Here is a 21194-nt window from a genome sequence, read left to right as displayed (position 1 = left end):
TAGAGTAGGTGAAGTAGATGATTTCTAATTTTCTCTGAAGTTCTTCTGCATAGCTGTGAAGCATATTTGGAGTTCTGTGTAGTAGTCAGGGGATTGTAGATGTTTAGTCCTCAGGGAATGAAGTTGTGTTTCTTGCAAAGGCTTAGAAAATATATGTCACTGTTGAGTTTGGCTTCTTTCTTTTTCATGTTGTACAGTTTCCATTTCAGATGGCTGAATTTGATATCTTCCATGTTGCAGGGGTGTAGGTTGTAGTCATGTTGGTCTAAGGACATAGGTAGACAAGGTTCCTTAGGCGAATCTGATATCTTTTATTAGACCATCCCAAATAGTTGGAAAACAATTATTAAGCAAACTTTTGGGTTCAAAAACCCTTTGTCACGCTAAGGAAGTTTCAGCAGTTGGTGTGCGCTCTTCCTGGATGGAATGAAAAGTAAAGAAGCCAGCGGCTGGGCCGGGGAGTCAGTTGCCAGGCAGATTATAATGTGTCAAAAAGCAGAGTACCAGCCCTGGGTGCCAGAGACTGGTGACTGTCACCACTGACAGCCCAACCACTGCCCCAACAACAGCTGCTGTCTAGGGTGCAAAATCTGGTTGTTATACCTCCGATTATTAGAGACAGGTTCAGCTCTCAAGACATTTCGACTCTAAAAAGCGGTTCCAGACCCCTTGGCAGAAACCAGTCACGATTCTGGAAGGAAAAAAAAAAAATCACCTTCTTAGTGTAGTAAGGACATCAGTCATGCTGCGGACTCGTTTCAGCAAGCTGTCCAGTTTATGGGGCTCCTCCTTCAGAAATCTGACAGCTTCCACCTCAACGCGGAGGATTGCCCGCATTTTATTCTGAAGTGTTGGGAACTCACCTGGAGAGAGAAGAAGCATGAAATCCAGATTGGAAATGAGAAATGCAGTAAAGGAAAAATAAATACATAAACCAAGCAGTCAGAGACTCTTTAAGTGCCATTAGCTGCACTTCTAGCACCACCCTGAGGCCATATAACTCACACCTGCAGCATCTTTTTTTTTTTTTTTGAAGCAAGAGGTAAAGTTCCAGATCAAGAGACAAACTTATATCAGATCTAATGATTAAAGACAACACGGTTAAACTTAAGGAAGAAAACAGACCTTTCAGGGTGGCAACAGCTTCTCCAACTTGACGCAGAAGAAAAGCCCCATCCTCAACGTCTTTCAGTGTAATTATCTTGGCTGGGGAGTCCTTCTTCAGTTCCTCAACAAAATGTTCTAGCTCACTATTAAAAGAACAGAAATAAAGCTTTATCTGAACTACCCTATTATAAGCCTATTTTCTGAAAATACAAGGAACCAAATGGACAAACCAGATTAAAAAAACCCTCACTTATGGCACATTAAAATTTTCTAATGCCTTGCCTACCGGGTCCAAAAAAGAGGAGATTGTAAAAGTATTAGAAGGCCAGCTTCTCAATAAAACTGTCAGATTATAACAAACGCAAGTGCCTGACATCCTCTGATGTGTTGCCAAGTTCATCCATACTGTAAAAGGGCAGGTGAGATGGTTAACACAAATATAAATTAGTTGCTTTCATGATGTGAGTTACCTGAGGGTATGACTTGTGTGCTGCAGCAACAACAATGCACAAGCAGAAAAGACCAGGGTGAACACAAATGTGATCTGCTGAAGTATGTGTGTTAAACCACGCATTACCCTTAGCTTCCTTTCCATCTACTTTAAAATGCATTTTTGGTTAGTGCCAAGCAAAGCGGAGGTGAAAGTCCTAACAGCTCCTTTGAAAAGCTGGCGGCTGATTGGAGTTATAACTGGGTTTTTGAGTGTGTTAAGGTAACAATATAGGCAAACTGTAGCAGACATTTCTTATAGGAAGTTTTGAAAGGATGAGATTCTGTCGGAGTAAGCTACCTCTGCTGTCAATTAGCACAACAACATAGTGTTCTCTTTTTTGACACAACCCATTAGCCAACTTTGGAGTGTTGTGGGTCATTATTATAAAAAGGAAAAAATTGATGACGAAGTCAGGGAGTTCTTTAATACAATCCTATTTATTTACAAAGATTGTACAAAATCCTGTCCCCCTGGGCACAGCCAGAGTCATAAAGAAGTAGGGCTGGAAGGGACTTACAGAGCTCATTTAGTTCAACTCCCTGCCTGAGGCAGGATCATCCCTATCCAAACTATCCCACGCAAACCACAAGCTAAACTCTAAATAAGAACGTTCAATCCTGGCACGATATAGACCTAATACCCTAACCTGCCACAGGTAAAACAGGAGAACCACAGCAGCCAATGCCCTGCTTCCATACAATGTTGTTGTCAATATACATTCAAGAGGTCCCAGGTGCAGGGCTACACCCCCAATTACAGAGGAAAGCAAAACCTCCCACAGTTCACACCAATCTGAGCAAAGGGTAAAACTCCTTCCTGACCCCCAAAACAGCAATCGGTCTGACCTTGAGTGGAAGGATAAGACGCTCTAATGAGGAATCTCTGACGTCGGTTGCAGCAGGAGCACTGGCATATTCCCCAGCCTTGGCTGTAGCCAAACACCCAATGTCTCTAGCACGGCTTAAAAATGCCTTGACACATGCAGCAGCAAAAAAAAAAAAGGGGGGGAGGAGGGGGGAGGAGAGCAGGAGCATGGGAAATATCCATGGTAAAACATAGGCATAGCTATGCCTAGATCATCCCCAACCAGTAGCTATCCAAACTCTTCTTGAACACCTTCAGTGCTGCACAGTCCACCCCTCCCCAAGGCAGTCTATTCCACTGCCTCTCTATCCTAACAGTGAAGACATTTTTCCTAATATCCAATCTCATCTTACATTGCTGCAGCTTCAAGAAATTTTTCCACATCTTCCTTTCTGCAGCAAGACTGAAAAGGTACTTTTCCTCTTCTTCATGGCAGCCTGTCAAGGACTCTGTGTCCTTCTACAGCTTTCAGCCAGCATTCTTCCCTCAGAAGTCTCTTTCTAGCCTTTTTTCCCCAGGGCAACTTAAAATTACCTTAAGATGAAGGACAGCAGTGACACTCAACCACAGCACCACAGAACATAAAAAGCAAATTTATATTTTGCATAGAAAGCTCTTATGGATATTTATTTTCATCAGACTTTAGAGACCTAACAGGAGGCTCCTGAAGAAGGAGCTCTAGACCTGACCCCTTCTTCTGGCTTCTTGGCCCTATGGGATAACTATGGAAGCTCAGAGGGGCTTAGGGATGGATATGATACTGTCACACAACACCAGTGACACAGATTAGAGCAGAAAACATGCAGGGAACAGTTCTGCTTGTCAAACAAGACCAGAGGCTCCTCAATGCTCTTATTAAAAAAGGGCAAGAACCTTCACCAAAGTCAACAGCCTTAGTTTACACAAGAAAGCTTTTTGCCATTTAAAAAGTGCCAAATCTTTGGTGCAACCAGGATGGGGATGTTTCTGTTGTCTACCTCTGCTGATAGATCCTGTGGATCATGATCAGGATTGGTACAGAGGTTTCAATCCTGATGGCAGTGAGGAGGTCAATCTGCTCCTTGTGTTTGGGGGTGGGGGGGAAGAGGTGCCATACAGTGCCAACTCAAGGCCCTTGACCCCATCTCAGAGGCAGAGCTGAGAGACTTACCAAGGAGAAATAGTGACCAATTGCCCCAAATGGAGGAGGCACCATGTCTGGCTGTCAGATGCTGGTGTTAGACCATCATGCAAAGGGCACAGTTGAAAGCCCAGAGCATGAGCAGCTCTGGGGAAATCCATGACAGAGAAAAAAAAAAGTGGTACCTTCCTATGTCCACTGACAGCAAGACAGAGATGTGGATTTACTTCAAGGTCTCCAGCACAAGACTGTTGGCAAGGCAACTAAATGGGTTGCCTGTGGCCTTTTTACAAAGGTGTCATTTGTCTGCTGGAACCAGTAGTGAGGCACAGAGCTGTAGAGGAGTTCACAGTCTCTCAAAAGAAAGGAAAAAGAAGTGGAAAGAAAGGAAGAGAAAAGAAAAGAAGAGAAAAGAGAAAAAGAAAGAAAAGAAAAAGGAAAAACAATTCACTTGGTTCCAAGGTGATGAAGTCCTGGGAGAGTAGAAAAGTGCTTCCCACAGCTTGCATCACAAGAATACAAGAAAGCTCTCAGCGACGGTGGTAAGAGCTTACCTATCTTTGCTTGGGCACTTGGCTGTTTTCACTCTCAAGATGCCCCATGCAGACTTTGCCTCAGCGTATTTCAGGCCTGGCTTCACAGAATCTATTCACTGGACACTTCAGGCACAATGGCTGAGCCATTACTTTCCTTTGTAATGTGGAGAAAGGACCTGAGCAAAGCATGCAAAGGAGTACCATTTGTACCCTCCTTCTGCAGTACATCTAAAGTGACAAATGCCTCCCCAAGGATTTGGGACCATTGCATAGGTACCACTAGTGCCACTAGGGCCTGGTTCTGTCTCACTTTGGAGAGGACAACCAGGATCACAGGTGTAGGATGGAGTAGACACAGGAGGCTCCTCAACCACTATTACAAATTTGTCTAACAGGGAACTTGGGGCTGAACACTCCCTGGAGCAGAAAGAGGCACATTTCTGGTTTTCAGCTGTGAACTGATCTATGCCTGGATGGCTCCATGGCACAAATATGCTGCAGAGTACAGAGTTGTTGAGTCTTCTCTCATGATGTAGACAGATGACAGCTTGGGTGATCTGCTGCGGCATTCTGAAGATTAGACAGGTGAAATAGATGGCTTATGTGCTAGCACCATTATGCAACTGCTGCTCTGCATAGCCAGGAAGACTGGTCCTGTTGTCTGCCACAGTCTGGACACGATGCCCTCAGGTGAGGTAGAGGAAGGACAAGCAGGCTCTATTGTCTGTGCCAAGTGGGTGAGAAGAAATGAAGAGCAGGAAATGTGCACTGCCCTCTATCCCTGCAGCATGGGGGATCAAGGAAGGGTGGGGTTAGGGCACACTCTTCAGCTGCTGCTGAAGCAGAAGAGTCCCCAGTCAAAGCATGAGGCACACCCACAAAGTAAGAATGCATCTGTGGGCAATTACTCAAAGGTGAAACACAAGTACTTACTTCTGAAACCTTTTTCTAAGGGGCTACACACATTCTCTGAAGAGAACAAAACAACATGCGACTTAAGCATCCCATTAATAACATCCTCAGAGCCTGAATAACAAGTACACATGACAAAAGCGCTCACTAAAAGCCAAAGACCACAAATTATTTGTGAGAACTAGTTGTTAAATAGCTTCACAATGCTAAATGGATCAGAAAAAAATGGAGCTGCACTCAAACAGCCCACAGGGTGGAGGCAGAGGCACTGCATATGTTCCCATCTCTATTTAGTGCAAAGCAGCACCACAGAGATATACAACACCTGCTCTCCATGACCTACCTCCCAAACTGGTAGCATAGCCATGCTGATGTGGTGCTACTCATGCTCAAACAAGTTTTGCTGAGAATTAGCACATATGGAGTAAGCACATTACATTTTGAGCTTTATAGATAGTCTCTTGCATTATCTTACTCAGTTGCCAAGGGAAGACTTATAAAATTGCCAACACATTAGAAAAAGGCATAAATAAACTGCTTAGCCACCTAACTGTGGGAAGTCACAAAAGAAATAACCATTTTCTGGGGTCTCTGACAGCAACCACTGCTTCCTGCAGCCAGCCCTCACCAGCGCATGTGACTGGTCACAACTCTACAGTGTCACTGCATTAAGGTCTACCCCTCAGGATGGCTCTAGTGATCAGATACTGGTGGAAAGTGCTGGTCTGCAAATGTCATGTGTGAATTTAGCTACATTCCTCATCATGTTGGCATCTCTCCACGTTTGCAACTCTGATGCGAACAAATGCCATCAACTACATGCTGTTGCCCAAGGTTTTAAGAAAAAACCAAATGCTTACAGAATATAGAAACTGTAAACAGGGCAGACCGAAAGTATTAATTAGGCAGAGTTTGTGCAGGAAAAATGAAGTACAAGGGTTTAAGATACAGGAAAGTTTAGAATTAATTTGGGGTGTCCAAGATACACACAAAAAACCCACAAAGCTAAGTTTTAAACAAAACTTTTCTTTTTGCTGCAGTTGCAAGTTTTTCTTTTTCTGTTAATCATCAATGCATATTTGATATATATATAACTATCAATAGATAGGTAGGTACACATCTTTTGATATGACAGGTCAAGTACCTTAAGCCAGCGGTTGTCAACCAGGGGTACACATACCCCCAGGTGTACTTAGAAAGGTTGTAGAGGGTATGTGTAGGTGGGTGGGCAGGAGGGGATGGAGTGTACCCCAGGGCTCAGCAGTAGCATCTACCCCAGAGCATTCGCCTCTTATCTGGCGGGGGAGGGAGGAAGGGGAGGGATGCACCAGGCCCCGCCGGCCCTGCACAGCACACTGCAGAGCCTCCCTGCCCTCCTTACAGCACAGCGGCAAAGGAAGGTGTGTTTTGTGCCCGCCCCCGGTAGCGCATGATTGGCCAGGTACGAGACCTGTCAGCAGCCCACAGAACAACCGGCCATGGGAAAGCAGTGGGGCATGCAGCCAAGCAGGGCGGTGGCAGTGGTGGTGGCTGCTACGTGCAAGCCCCCCACCCTCTCAGCACCACAGCTGCGCGCTCCCCTGGGAGGGCACGTGCTGCCAGACCAGCATGTAGGCTGAGCTTTGCAGGCTGGGGCTGGGGAAGTGCTGGGCTGTTCCCAGTGCGGGTGTTGGGCTGGGCTGCGCTGGGAGGGGATTGTGGGGGCTACGGCAAATTTTGGGGTGGCTGCATTCCCTCTCATAGCCCCACTCCCCATGCCACTGCCACCCACCCCTAGCATAGCCTGGTCCAGTCCCCTCTGGGAAGAGCCTGGTGTAGCCCTGGCCCCAGCCCGCAGATGCAGCCCGCTCTGCCACCCGCACAGATCCAGGGGGCACATGCTCCCATGCCCTCCTGGGAGTACTAGTAGTGGCAGGAGCTGCTGTCCCCACCATGCAGCTAAGTGCAATACCATGCCTGGCAGCTTGTCCAGGGAGGTGGGGGTGGGGGGGAACCTCCCACTGCTACATGCACCATGGGGGAGCCAAGGGGGTGGCACATGCCCTCCCCCTTGGCTCCCTCTCGTTGCGCCTCTGGACAAGCTGCTGCGCTCCGACTGTCTTACGACCTGGCCCGGCCAGGGCCCCATTCATGGTGAATGGGGCTCCAGCTGGGCAGAGTCATGGGACAATTCTCATAGTCCAGGAGGCAGTAGGGCATGGGTAGGGGTGAATCATTCATCCCTGCCCCTGCCCCACTCCCTCATGCACTGTGGGGGTCTCGATCCCCAGCCCCACTCACTCCCTCACCATGGGGGGGCAGATTGAGGTCCCTGTGGTGAGGGAGGGAGTGGGCCAGAAGCAGGGCTGGTGTGAGTGGGGCCCCAGCCAGGATGGGTGGTGGGACAAGCAGAGGCCCAGAAGGCATCCCAGGGGCTCTGCTTGTCCCACCACCCAGCCCAGCTGGGGCCCTGCTCCTGCATGTGCTGGGGCCCACACCCTGCCTGGCCAGGGCCCAGCTCCCTCCCTCACCATGGGGTCCACGATCTGCGCCCCCATGGCTCTTTTCCCTCCCCCTGCCCCTTCCCCCACAGACTTACCTGCTGGGGAGGAGGGGGGTGCACGCGCACGTGCGTGCTCAGCCCCCTCCCCCACAAATAATTTTCTTCTCCCTCCACCTATGCAGCATCTGCCCCAGCCCCACTCCCTCTGGTCACTGTGGGGGCCTTGATCTGCCCCCTCCCTTAATATCAAGAAAAAAATATAAAGGGGCACATGAGCTGAAACTGAGGCCAAAAGGGGTACACTTGTTAAAAAAGGTTGAAAAACCCTGCCTTAAAAAATGGTAACAATAGTATAAAAATGGGGATTATTTTGCAATTGGGGTCTCTGATTTGAGGTACCTTTCTGCAGTCTATTCAGCTCCTATCTGGTGCTGAACTGACATCTCTCTTTTGTTAAGGCAATCAATTAGTCATTATACTTTTTTATTCTCTGATTTTGATACAACCATATCATTATCATGAAAAGTTTGGTTGGGTTTTTTTTACTTTTATCCTACTGCTTTAGGACTTTCATCCAAGCCAGTCCCCCATCCTGTTGGTAAGATAGTATTAGTATAAATACTCAATTAAAAGAAAAGAGAAAAGGTGATCCATTTGGCAATAATATAAACTAGCTTTGACTCTCATTGCATTCGAGAACTCCACTCAGTCTCCCTGAACATAATTTATTTGCACCTGGTAAGCACCTGGTTTAAATATATAAGAATCTAGATTGTAGAGACCTGGAAAGGAGGATTTGTAGATATTGAAATCTGCCAGTTCATCAAATTAGGAGGCGGAATGGCACAAAGCACTACACACACAAGTGCTATCATGAGTGAATAAAACAAACATCAGATGAGCGAGCTTATTTCAGGACCGCTAATTTTGAAGACACCCTATGAAAAAGGAAGTAATACCATCTTCCTTGCTAACACCAAGAAAACCTTTAAGAAAACATGAAAGGGGCCGCTAGATGGCAGCAAGCGAATGTTGCTCTGTTTCCTTTTGCAGAAAAAAGGGGCAGGTGAATTTAAACACAATAATAGATAAATACTGGTCTTACATTTGCTGCACAAAAAGAGACAATGCAGATGGCACTGAAGGAACTGAAAAACTGTGAGAAGGAGTTTGTAAAATTCATCTTTCCATTACCACACATTGCAAAAGCAATCTGAGCTCACACCTGCCTGAAGGTCCTACCAGCCACAGACCAACATTGACAAAGTTCTGGTACCAGCAGCTATGACCATCACTTTGAACAAAAGCTACCTCAGTGCTCCTAGCAAGTACAGCTATCTTCTTGAGGAAGGATCAGAAAGACAGTTTCTCACATAGATGATCTTGTGAAGTCCCTTCCAGCCCTTCTTTCCTATGATCCTATGTGTCTGGGAATTATGTCAGTGGAGACCTCAAGCATTATGATAAGGACCTGGACTGTCTCCAGGTCAGAATGGGAAGAAAGCAGGAAGCATGGAGTATTCTGCTGCTCTTTTGGCATGCTTTTAACATGGTCAGACAGACAGGATATAAAGGAAGACTTCTAGAGAGGAGATGAGGTATTTTTTGTTCTCTTTTCTCCTCTCTACATCTCAGAATGCAAAAACAAAAAGGGCTTCCTGGGGTCAATTTTCAGCACAAAAACCTGTCACTTACAGCACTTTAAGTGAAGAGCAATGTTTAGTGCTTCTGGCAGAGGCTTTCTGAATGTCTGTACTTAGCCTACGACTCCAGGGTGCCTTTTCCTCCCCTCTTCTGCTCAGTTTGGCTCGCTAGACTGGAATCTGATCAGTCCAGTGTACATATGGCTACATTTTTAAAAGGCCTTCCACATTTGACTATATATTAAATACATCAGATTCATTCCTGATATTTCGTTAAGTACTGATAAGGGAAATGAAGCCTTGTAGAAACACAGATAAGACAGAGTATGGAAGAATGAACATTTTAGCCACTTTTGAAGGGGATGGTGGGCTGCTATTTGGCAGTATGCTGTAGCTATTATGTGGTAAATGTTATATTTGTACGCCCTACACATAGGGGTCTCCCCAACTTGAAGAGGCAGCCAGCAGATTTTGCAGGTAGAGTGTAGGGCTGTCCCAATTTTTGTGGGCCGACTGCAGCAGGTTTCCTCCTCCCCCCATGTATCTGATTGGCCAAGAGGCCCTGGTGGCCCAGCCCCTCACCACTGATTGACTGTGAAGGCTGTCTCTCTGTCATGTGGCCTCATCCCTCACTGCCAATTGGTGGAGAGGAGTTGGGTTGCACTACAAGCAGCCCTCTCAGACAATCAGCAGTGCAGGGTTTGGGCAGCAGTCATCTTGGCCTCCCTCTCATGCCAGCAGTGCCCGCCCTTCCCCAAGGTGGGCTGCATACCTGCGCCACAGCGCTGTGAGGATTGCATTCCCAGTAAGCTAGCTTTTCTTTCCTCGCCCCAGATTTTGCTGGAGCTGCAGTCCGTACCTAAGGAGCTCGTAGCAGAGGAAGTGGAAGGCCTCCTGCAGCAGCACAGAGAACATCACCCCGAAGAGCAGGAGCCCCTTCTGCAGTGGCTGGTCACAGGGATTGCTGCACTTCACAGCGATGAACCAGATCATCTTCCCAGACCATTCCCACCCAGCATTGGGCCTGGGCCCACTCCTTCCCTCCCCCACCCCCACCCCCACGGCATGCCTGCTCCTCCCCCCCCCCGCGTCAGGCCCACTCCTCCCCCCACAGCCATGGCATCAGCCTGCATTGGCCCTGCAGATAGTGGTGACAGAAGGAGGGAGGGGCGGGCTGAGGCCAGCGCTGGTGGCTTTGCTCCCCCCCTGCTCCATCATCACCAACTGCAGGGGGCAGGGCAGAGGGGGTGAGGCAAGTGCCTGCCTCCCCTCCCCCCCCCCATTCCACCTTGCTGCTGCCTCAAGGGAGCAGGGGGAGGGGGAGGCGAGGCCAGAACAGCTGGCCTCGCCCCCCTGCCCCCTGTGTCCCCATCATGGCAGTGCTCCATGGCACCACTACTTCCTGTCCGAACGCTTCTTCGCACTCTGGTTCGTTGTTTGTCAGCCAATCAGAATGCCAATCAAGTGTTATGGGCAGACCGATCAATTAAGGCTTTTACAATATTAGACTTATGACATGTATATCAAATTCTCACAACATGGTAAGTGCTGTTATATAGTATTTCTAAAAGGGTAAAATTGTTATGAAAATATGCCTTACACTGGCAACTAACACATATATTTACTAGCTGAATTAGGAGACAATAACCTATCACATTAACTATTTGAAAGCAAACATATTTAGAATATATTGTTACATCAGGTTTGAAACATATAGTTGGGAACCACAAAGAGAGGATAGTGATTTCAGTTCACAGTTAATAAAAATGCAACAGAGAGAAAACGTTACACGAGCTCACCATAGTAAGAAAAGCCCTGCAGAATGATGAAAACTAAATTCCATCACATTTCCCACTCACTTTCCAATCAGGAGTTTTCCCTGGAAAATCTGCCTAGCAGAGGCAGCGATTTTAAGTAGTAGTAAAACCCATCTCATGAAGTGTATTTCAATCACAGATGCTCCCAGATACTGCAGAACTTCATTCAAAATTAGTGTGAACTACAGAAATTCTAATATTAAATTCTAATTCCAAAATCTCACTTCCTTTCAAAAAATAAATATGTACACTTTATCTAACAAATGAACATGCCAAACTTGTAATATTATTCCACTTTACTATATTTTTTTCAGTATTCTACTGGTCTCTTATTGTAAGCTACGCTAAGCCTTTGTTGGGAAGTGCAACATATACATATAATAAAATAAAGGTGTTTATTAGTCTTTTATAGATTAAAATATATCTTTTTAAAATATACTTTTCATATAAATGTCACCATCATGGCAGGCTTTTCCCGTTTGCTTTTTGTGTCCAATGAAGTTTAAGGCTGATATTTAGTGTCTGACATCCAAAACAAGACACTGTCTTATCCAAAAGAACTTCCTTAAGACTTTTGCCTAAGAGTATATTTCTTCAATGGGAAGAGTATATTTCTTCAATGGGAAGAGTTATTTGCTTAAGGTGGACTGTGTCTTCTATATGATTTCAAGGCAGTTATCTGCTTAAGAGTGCTTTCTGGGTTTTCACTAGGCATCTGTGATGGCGATAACTGAGATGAAATGCCAATTCATCTTTTATATAAATAGGCTCGATTCTACTGGTGCTAAGAGAAAAATGGCAGGAGTTGGTCTAAAATTATTTCTCATTTGAAATATGAAATTGCCAAGATGCTTGTTATGTTAGCTCTGTTCAGCATAGCAGAGAAGAATGTTTGCTATTATCTAATTCAAGTGAAGAGAGGTTTTCATATTCCAGGTTCTTACTGCATTTTTACAAAGGTAGTGTAAACCCTGAAATACTGTCCATGAGGAAACAAATCTACATTTAGGAAGGATCAAAGAAGTAATAATTAAAAGACTAAAAAGAGTACTTTCCTTTTCCTGTTTCTGTGTACTAATATGTATCTATAAACTGGTATCAGCTTAATTGCAAAGCTTTTTTTTTTTTTTTTTTTTAATAGAAAGTTAACCTTTCTCTGATGTTATCAACTGACATCTGAGGAGTAATTTTGTGATGTATGAGCTTCATTACTAACAGCCACAAGCTGCTTAGCCCAAAGCACGTTGGATGCGTCTTATCACATTATTTCTCTCTTTCAGTTTGATCCTTCTACTGTGTAGGCATAGGAGTAATGTTACTGAACAGTCCCACTGGAAACAATTAAGAAATATATCTAACTGAGGTTTGCATACATGTTTGAGTATGTCTCCAAAAGGGTTGAACTAGTATTGAGCTTATATTGACTACAATGCCATATTTTAATATTTAGGATGAACAGAAAATGCTGATTCTACATTTTCAAGGGAATGACTAAGATCATGTAGAGGCATTATGGGCATTTTTACATGTGCTCTGAGATGCAGCACCAAACACCTTAATTAGCGAGCCGCACCAATTAAAAGTGGCCACGTCACGTGTATCAGCGCCCCCATGCTGAAAAAATGACGGTGGGCCACTTTGACTAAAGCTCATCAAACATGTTTTATTTCAAAGCCCCCTGCCACCATTTTTTGAACACAGGGATGCACGGGAATGCTGATATACATGACACAGAAGGCTGAGGGAGCACATCAATTTTCATGCTTGATTAATCGAATCTGCTCTGACACGCTGGATTTCCAGCGTGTTGGAGCAGGCTCTGTGCACATCTATAAGAGCCCTATATTTCTACTAGGAAAATTACCGTTCTTTCAGTAGAACCATAAGCGTATGAGCATTCAGTTAGTTTCTCTGGGGAGGGGATGGGGAGGAAGCATACCCACCCTGGGAGAAAGATCATCCAGATGTCAACTTGGAAGCAACTCACTCAAGAAACAATTCTTGTATGCTCCCTTCCCAGTCTGGTCTGGAAGCGGAGTGGAGCAGCAGGTCAAAGCCCTCTGCCTGTTCCCTAGCCCAGTGGCTGCTCTAGTCCTTTCCCAGACCAGTCTGGGAGGGGAGTAGAACAGCTGCTCCTTGCTCCCTATCTGCCCCTCAGAACTGGGGTCCCTGGTCTGTGGAGCAGCTGGGGATGGAGGGTGGCACTAGTTGTCTCCTCCTGAACCTGTCTGGGGAAGGACTAGAGCTGCTGCTGATGCTCAAACCTTCCCCAGATGAGTACTGTAGGTTGAATGCCTGTACTGCTCTCTCCCCCATAAAGATTTCTAAGAAATTTCCACCACTAGAAATGAATACCTGTTAGGGGCCTAAGACTCTCTATTCTGTGCACTAAAGAATAAATTCTCCTCTTCAGTCCAGGGTCTCTTGGCTGCACTGCAAATCTGTATAATCTTCCTTCATGAGGCCTTACTTGGATAGTGGAGTGGAGGTGTAATAGAGTCAGAAGGGTTCTACATATGGGATGCAATCCAAACACTATGGCTCTGCATAACAATCAGAAAGGAGAATTTTAACTGCCTATTTGTAAGAATGAATGCAGTAGCACATGACCCCAATCAATGTCCCACTCTACGAGGCACTTTTCTAAATAAGTACCACAGACAGTTCCTCCCCTCAGAGAACACCACCCAGGATTTAGATAATGTGCAACAGGTGACTACACTGCTGAACAGGAGAATAGTAGGAGAGTGCACTGTCTATAGCTTATTTAGGACTGCATGCTCATTTACTTCAGCATGTACCCCCGTATGTTACATTATCAATCCCCAGAGTAATGTTATTCCTTATAATTAGTTTTGTTATAAATACAAGTCACTTGACACGCCATAGATTAACATAAAAGATTCAGTTTCCTTTGTTGTTTATAAATACCAGCACTCTTTGTATTGGTAGAGTACTTTGATTAATGTTTCCAGAAAGAAACTGATTTTAAAGTTCTTCTGTACATAACGGAGCAATTTTTCAGTTGCAGCTAGATATATTAGGCTCAGTAGTGAAAAATAATGAATTACATTGTATCTTACAAAGTGTAAATGTTAGAACTATTTAGACCATCCATTGATTTCAGATTGATCTCAGGCCCCATTGCATAATTGTCAGAGCAAAAGCTGTAATAAACAACTGGACATCATCAACCTCATTAGGCTGCAGCATTGAGAAAAAAGACTCTTCAAGAAACATCTTTACTTATAAGCAACCTGCAGGCTTTTCTCTAACTGCAGATTTGCGCCTGGAGGGTCTCAATGTATAAGGGTCAGAAGGACATTGACATCACTGATTTTAATTAGAACTTTGTTTTTCCTGTTAAGTCTTTCAAAGTCCTATATCACTCCACAGAACAGCTCAGTAATCACTCTGCTCTACACTTAACTTCAAACTCATTATTCCCTCTCTTCTCTCCCCCATTCCATACCAAATCATTTCTCAAGGAAATGCTAGTGTTACCCCTCCTCTCCTATTAATATAACATTGTACTGAATAGCTGACTTAGGGGGTGGTGCTGGGCATGAGCATAAGGAAGCATAGGGGGCAGATGGATGGGGACATTTAAAAAATTGAATCAAATGGTAGGTGTGGGATTTGTTCATCAGTACTGAGACCACTTACAAAGAACCCACAGCCAGAGGCCGCTTATTTATAGAAAGTCCCTTAAAAACAATTATAGAACTAGGCTAGGGACAGACATTACACATAAACTGTTTTAAGTGTTCAGAAACTGGCTTAAACCTGTAACAAAACAGATGTTCAGTGCACATAAACCAGTTTGAAAATGGCTGAAACAGGTTTAAGACAAACATAGTTGAATGCAGTATCAGACTTAACTGATTTGGCTCAAACCGGTTTATGCAATGTCTGTCACAGGCCCCTTTGCTGGTTAAACCAGAGTTAAACCAGAATCTCCCAGCATCCCGGCATGCTCTCTGTGCTGGGTGGGGTGGGGCTTTCTGCTCCACAGCAGGGCTGGCCCCTCCCCTCTGCTGCCTGGTTGGAGCTCAGCACAGACTGCAGGTCTCTGCCTGGCTTCCCCCTGCTCCCCACTCCCCTCCCCACTCCCTGCTAAGCAGAGATTGCCCCGTCCCCTCTGCCTTACACAGACACACAGCATTAGCTAGAAGACTACATGCTGGCTACAATCCATGCTGTGGCAGATGGGACAGAGCCAGAATCAACAGGTAGCTGGTAATGTCCCTCCATTATTTTCTTAATGGGGTGATGAACACTGAGTTAGGGGTGATAAACATTGTTATCAATTCCCAGCTGGGCTGGTCAGAAGGGAGTGGGGGAGACCCCCCTCCCCCAGCTCAGCACTTTGGAAGGGAAGGGAAGGGAAGGGAAGGCTGCTCTAACACCCTCTAACCTGAGCCACTGCAGGCATGTACCTGCATTTCTGGGGTGTCTGTGCAGTTACAAACTGATTCAGTCTAGGTCTAACCTGAAAAGACTGAATCAATTCAGGCTCAGGCTTTTTGAATGTTTGTCCCGAGCCCTAGAGGGCACAGAATTATGATAGGAGAAAAAGTGTGCATGGTAAGTAGATCTCGCTCACAGAAGTAGCCCTTATGAAGTCAATGGAGAGGTTAAAGTTTTACAGATGAGAAAACCAAGCACAAACAACAAGGCATGATGAGGATTTTCCACCTACCATAGCTTCTTCACAATCTTCTCTTCTTCATTAAGGTATTTTTGCCTTTCTTGCTCCACCAGGTTGCGCTGTCGCTGCACAGGATCCTCCAGCCTCTTCACTGTTTCAATTACTTTGCCATTGATTTCCAGCTCTGCTTTCTTCATCATTGCCCTCAGCACCTCCTGGTTCTGCAGCTGTTGTACAAAAGAAATCAACTTCAATTTTCTCTGCCTGACTAACATCCCTGGCAACTGAATACATTGTAGTGCTCAGAAGTAGCTTTGGATAAACAGCCCTACAGCTGAATGTACCCTTTTTTCCCCTTTTAACTTTACCTGTAAGTGTTATTTCAACAAGAAGGGGAGGAAAGAGCACAAATTCGATTAACTTCTGAAGCATGTTTCTGACTTCCAGCAGCAAACTGACAAACAGAATGTGTTGACTTCATTACACTGTAGTGTGTCTGGCACCAGTTTCAGCATGTACCTCTGTGAGGCCTGAAACCTTTCTAATCTGTTCAATGAAGCATTAGCCAGCATGTGTGAAATATCAATAAAGAGCTTCCTGCCTTACGCTGAATAATAGCAAGAGTGCTAGAAGCTGGCACACTAAGGGACATCGTTCCATTTTGCATATATCATGGAGTTAGGCATGCATTGCTTGCAGATGTGGAAAAAAAAAGCCCAGCACTTTACTTTAAACTCGGTGTGCTCCCGCACTGAGCCCAGCGCATGCCCAGAAAAGGCAGCATGTTAGTTGTACCCAACTTTCCCAACATCTGTGTAGATCAGGTGCTTTAGTGGGACATTTTGGCACTTTAATCTAATAGCTGGTTGAAGCAGCTTTAGCTAAAAGCACCAAAAGCCCTGCTGAAGCACCTGATCTATATAAACTTTGCAGAGCTGGGTAAAAGTAATGCACTGCTTTTTCTGATAAAGCGCATTCCCCCCCCAACGTTTGTCAGTACCCTCATGAGTGTTTTGTACAGTACTTAGAAGACATCACAGAAGTGAAGTGTGAAAGCTGGAATGCAATCCCTTCTCCAGGGAAAGTTTTCAATTTCTTAAATGATGAACTAAGAACATGCTCATCTGTATTATATAATGGAATATATGCAACTATTCGTAATAGACAAGAAACAACCTTCAGAATGTGGTTCCCTGAAAACTAACCATGAAAAATGACATGCTCTTTCTTGAGAGACCTGCTCTCTGTGCATACCCAGCCCCCAAACTCACTTCAGAGAGTGAAACATAAATTTTAATACATTTTACTCGTGTTAATGTTGCAAAGCCAAACCGGATAAGGTTGAGTTAATTGGATTGCCCTTTCTCTGTACATTACAAACAGAACTGTGAACCAAATGCTAAATCCCAGAGCTAGTTACACTCACTCAAATGGTTTGAAAGTGATGGGAATGCACCAGGTTCACTGAAGCTATAACTTGAAGGTAAGAGGATGCGTGGGCATTACTAAATGCCTGACTGATGGCAGAAATCATCACTCAAGAAGTAAAGAACCTTCCTTAGCTATAAGACCCAAAGTGAGTTTGCATGGGCAGGCACTGAACAAAACATCTTATTTAAACACCTAAAACATTTAACAACATGGAAGCTCCTCCAATCTTTTATTTCCTTTAAACAAAGAACCTTGGAACTGCCCTTCAAGATTTAATTTTCCATAATACAACACAAATCTACCAGAAAATGTTGCAAAATTACACTGGCCCCCTAACATGCTATTTTGCTATGGACAGGAACAGTATAAGTTTTTTCCATTTTTCCAGTGACATGAATACATGTGTATGCCCTTCTCCAAGTGCATGTAAGAATTTCTAAACATCCCTCTTTGTGTGTGCAGTGCTGGAGAGAGGAGAGAGTGTATCTATGTGGAGTTACCATCTATCTCAGCAGTGAATGCTTCTCAAGATTATTAAAAGTAGAATTGTGGGTATAATGCCCCTCTCAGAAGTTTGATGTTATTGAGTTTCTATGGTAAGCCTACAGCCTCCCTTTTCCAGCTTTCTGTATGTCACAAGGTATAAAACAGTAAAGAAGGTTCTGTCTGTGTAGTCCATTTTGGGTCTAGGTAGGCATGACAGCACTTCTGGAAGCAGTGTTCTTGACTTAGGAGATGCTGTCCTAGTTTTCAAAGTGTTAGGAGTTAGGCCCTTCACATTGGCTTGAACCTTTGATCCATAAGCTCTATCTGGATCAGCAATCTATTCAGCAAGAACATTATTGTTTACATAAAGCATTAACAGCATGACTTCAAAGCAATGCTGTAAATCCCCCTATCTTGCAAGTTAATGTGCAAATGGATTTAGGAATATCTTCTTAGATACTGATTTAGAAAGACTCCAAGGAATGTCAGAAAAATCAGACAGAAAAGCTGCCTTGGCACTGTTCATCCTGCCAGTCAGGGTAGGGATTCAATGAGAACAGTCAATGCACTACTATTGACTTTTCAGATCTGAGTGCTGAGCCTCCCCCTTAACTGTACTGGACTGCACGGAGATGGAAGTGGGCTCTGTAACAAGAATGTTCTAGGTTCCCTGTGCTGTTCGCCTTTGACAGACAGTGTGTCATTTCAAAACTGGAGGAGGCAAAAATAGAGCAGAAGTTGGTAGCAGCAAGACTAGTAGTAGCAGTAGCAATGATGATGGAGCTTGGAATTATTCCTTGTTTATAACAGTGCTTGGAAGTCTGAAGTTTTCATGTACAAAATTACAAACAGGATCATTTTAAAGTCCTTTTGTATTTGCAATTACTCAGCGTGGGCTCAGTATCCAGATTTAACATGGTGAAAGGCATTATAGGAGGGTGAGCTGAGAGAAACAAGTATGCTGTGGTACATACAACCTAGATTTGAGAACTCATCTCTTCCAGGAAGTTGTTAGGCCAAAGGATGGGGCATGTAGATAGGACTGGTACTTTCTAGAGTCACAGGGACAGAATCATCTAACACCCCTGGAACAGTTTTCCTCCAGAAGCTGGAACTGAACCAAGAGTCCTCACGGTCTCCTCACTCCTCTGCTGCAATTAAAAGCTGCAAGACCCTCAAGCAAAATGAATACCCTGTTCCCCCGGCACCAGTCCCTAATTCTACCAGTTACTCCATTAGTTCCTTTGGAAGGTTTCTGTGGTATGGATCTACATACAGGGTCCAAGCCTTGCTGAAGACTCAGCTTAGGAGTCAGTGTGACATCATGACATTTCTGTATATCAGGTTGTATATCAGTCCACATCATGACATTTCTGTGTATCAGGTTTGGTTTTTAAAATTGCATTCTGAGGAAACATCATCAGAAAAAAATCCTTTGTTAAAAGAACATTAATGTTACAAGGTGAAGCACCCATAAAACAAGAAATTCACTCCATGTTTTCTGGATGTTCCTAATACACCCCTGACTAGCAGACAGAGAACCCAGACTGGGTACTTGGACCCTCCAGCCCCCCAGTAGAGACTAGGGTACCTGTCATGCACTCCTACTTCAGGAATATATTTCATAGCATCAGTACCAAAAAGGAAATTGATGTCCCCAAATAGGATTTGCCTAGAGCTTGAGATTTCCATATGATTTAATTATCTAATTGTTATGGTTTGCTGTCAAGCACAGAAGATTTCATGCAGTTTCACAATTTTCATAACACAGTTCAAAGCATATTTGAATTTCTAATTCAATTTTATACTGGAGAGACTGTTCTCAGGCATGCCATACAACACAATTGGCAACAATATTATTCAACTTCCTGTTCTGTTGCAGTACTCAGTTCCCTACTTATAATAATATTATTGAAAAAAACACACACATGCACACCACATATGAGACTGAAGCTCATATTTAACTGTTTTCTTCATGGGAGCTGGATTAAGAAACCCACTAAAACCCAGCATAGGAGGAAAGAAATCCAAACACAAAGGAGTCAACCTTTTGTCATGAACAAATTACTCTGCTGAACTGCACGGTTTCTGTTTAGATCTATTCTTTAAAAGTTCCCATTATCTCCTATGCCACTGCTCTAGGATGGGGAAGTGAGCCACGCTTCCTAGTGGTACACTTGTACAAACTGTAAGGTAACAAATATAAACAGTACCCAGGCTGTGCTTCTGTCTCATTTTGTGGCACTGAAGAAAGTTTGATGCAGATGGGAAAAAACCCCAGATTTTTGCTGTTAATATGCTTGTCACTACTTGCTGAAAGGGTCTGCTTCTCCCTGAGACTGAGAAGCTGCAATTTACCTTATAATCCAGAGCTGGAGTTGCTTGAGAAAGTTACTGCAGTGGCAGGGAATATGCCTGACCTTTACTAAAGTTACCTACAAGTCTCACATTTCAGTATCTGTAGATGAATCCCAACCACTGAACTGAAACAATCCTGACCGGCTACAGGTACAGTTTAACCATGTTCTGAACTAGTTCACCGAAGTCAGCTGCTGACAGTCATTGTTAGAAGCAGGAAGTCTTACCTGCAGATACAAGACATAAAATAAAAGGTCCTTTCCCTGTCAAATCACTATAGTTCTGTATAAATTAATGAGACACTAGAGGAGTGCCATCAACTCAAAATCAAGCCAATTTAAAAAAGTATTAAAAGTAGTTTCATGTCCTACTCCTGTCTCCAAGTCACACTGCCACTGTTTGTGCTTTTGTACAATCACATTTCTCTCCTCTTTTGAAAATGTCTCTCATATCTCTGTTACTATGCAAAACAAATGTTGGTAAAAAAAAACCGAGCGACTATACAGGTGCAAGTGAAACTGACAAAACATAAAGCACCGTCAAACGTGCCAAGTAAACAAACTGGAAAAACAGAGGAAAATATTTTTTGCTCATATCTCTTTCAGTTATGGTAATCTTGTAAAATCGGAGGTATAACAACTTCGGGAAGAAGTGTAATTTTGAAGGAGAAGGTGTCTCTTTAGTTTTAAAAACTACCTGTTTGGCTTCCTACATTACAAACCATTAGCTCTGTTTCAGAAACACAGAAAGGAAAAAGGTTGATGCATTCTGGAAAGAGGCATCAAATAGGCCTGTGTGAAACAGCACTATTTTGTTCAGACTTCTGTTTCGATGGAAAAATGTTTCGTTTCGAATTTCATTTAGTTTCAAAAGCACTGTTCCATTTCGTTTCATCGAAACTGTTTTGCTGTTGTTTCAATGTTTCGCCCACAGGCTATAATGTGGAAATACAAAACTGCCTATAACTCTCATTTCTTGCCAGATTTGGATGAAATTTGCAGGGATGGTAGCCCCTTCTGAGGCCATGAAGCCCACCAAGTTTCAAGGAGATAGGTGCAGGGGTTTCTGGGAAACTGCATCTCAAGCTGCTTACAAGCAAAACTCATGTTGTGTGTGTATTAAGGCACAGCAAGGTGAAAACTGAAGGGATGGTAGGTCCTGCTGAGGCTATGAAGCCTGCCAGCTTTCAAGGAGATAGGTGTAGGGGTTTCTGGGAACTGCACCTCAAGGTGCTAACAAGCAAAACTCGTGACATGTGTGACTGTGCGTGTGGTAAGGTGCAGCATGATGAAAA

General features: G+C 44.2%; 1 protein-coding gene across 24 annotated transcripts in view; it reads right to left on the bottom strand.

Moving 5' to 3' along the window:
• Window positions 1–21194, bottom strand: part of KIAA1217 (KIAA1217 ortholog) — a 403141-nt gene that overhangs the window by 47611 nt on the left and 334336 nt on the right. For all 24 annotated transcript variants that reach the window (XR_003094442.1, XR_003094441.1, XR_003094440.1 and 21 more), the window contains 3 exons: window positions 15677–15852; window positions 1126–1250; window positions 716–863 (listed from right to left, as the gene is read on the bottom strand). Coding sequence is in view for 21 of the 24 variants with exons in the window: in XM_025206131.1 (XP_025061916.1) it covers window positions 716–863; window positions 1126–1250; window positions 15677–15852 (449 nt within the window). In the remaining 3 variants the exon portion in view is untranslated. The remainder of the gene's footprint in view (window positions 1–715; window positions 864–1125; window positions 1251–15676; window positions 15853–21194) is intronic.

The sequence above is a fragment of the Alligator sinensis genome, unplaced genomic scaffold, assembly GCF_000455745.1.
Source record: "Alligator sinensis unplaced genomic scaffold, ASM45574v1 scaffold455_1, whole genome shotgun sequence".
NCBI lineage: Eukaryota > Metazoa > Chordata > Crocodylia > Alligatoridae > Alligator > Alligator sinensis.
Note: the sequence above shows the minus strand (reverse complement) of the source record. Positions and strands in the feature narration are given on the sequence as shown.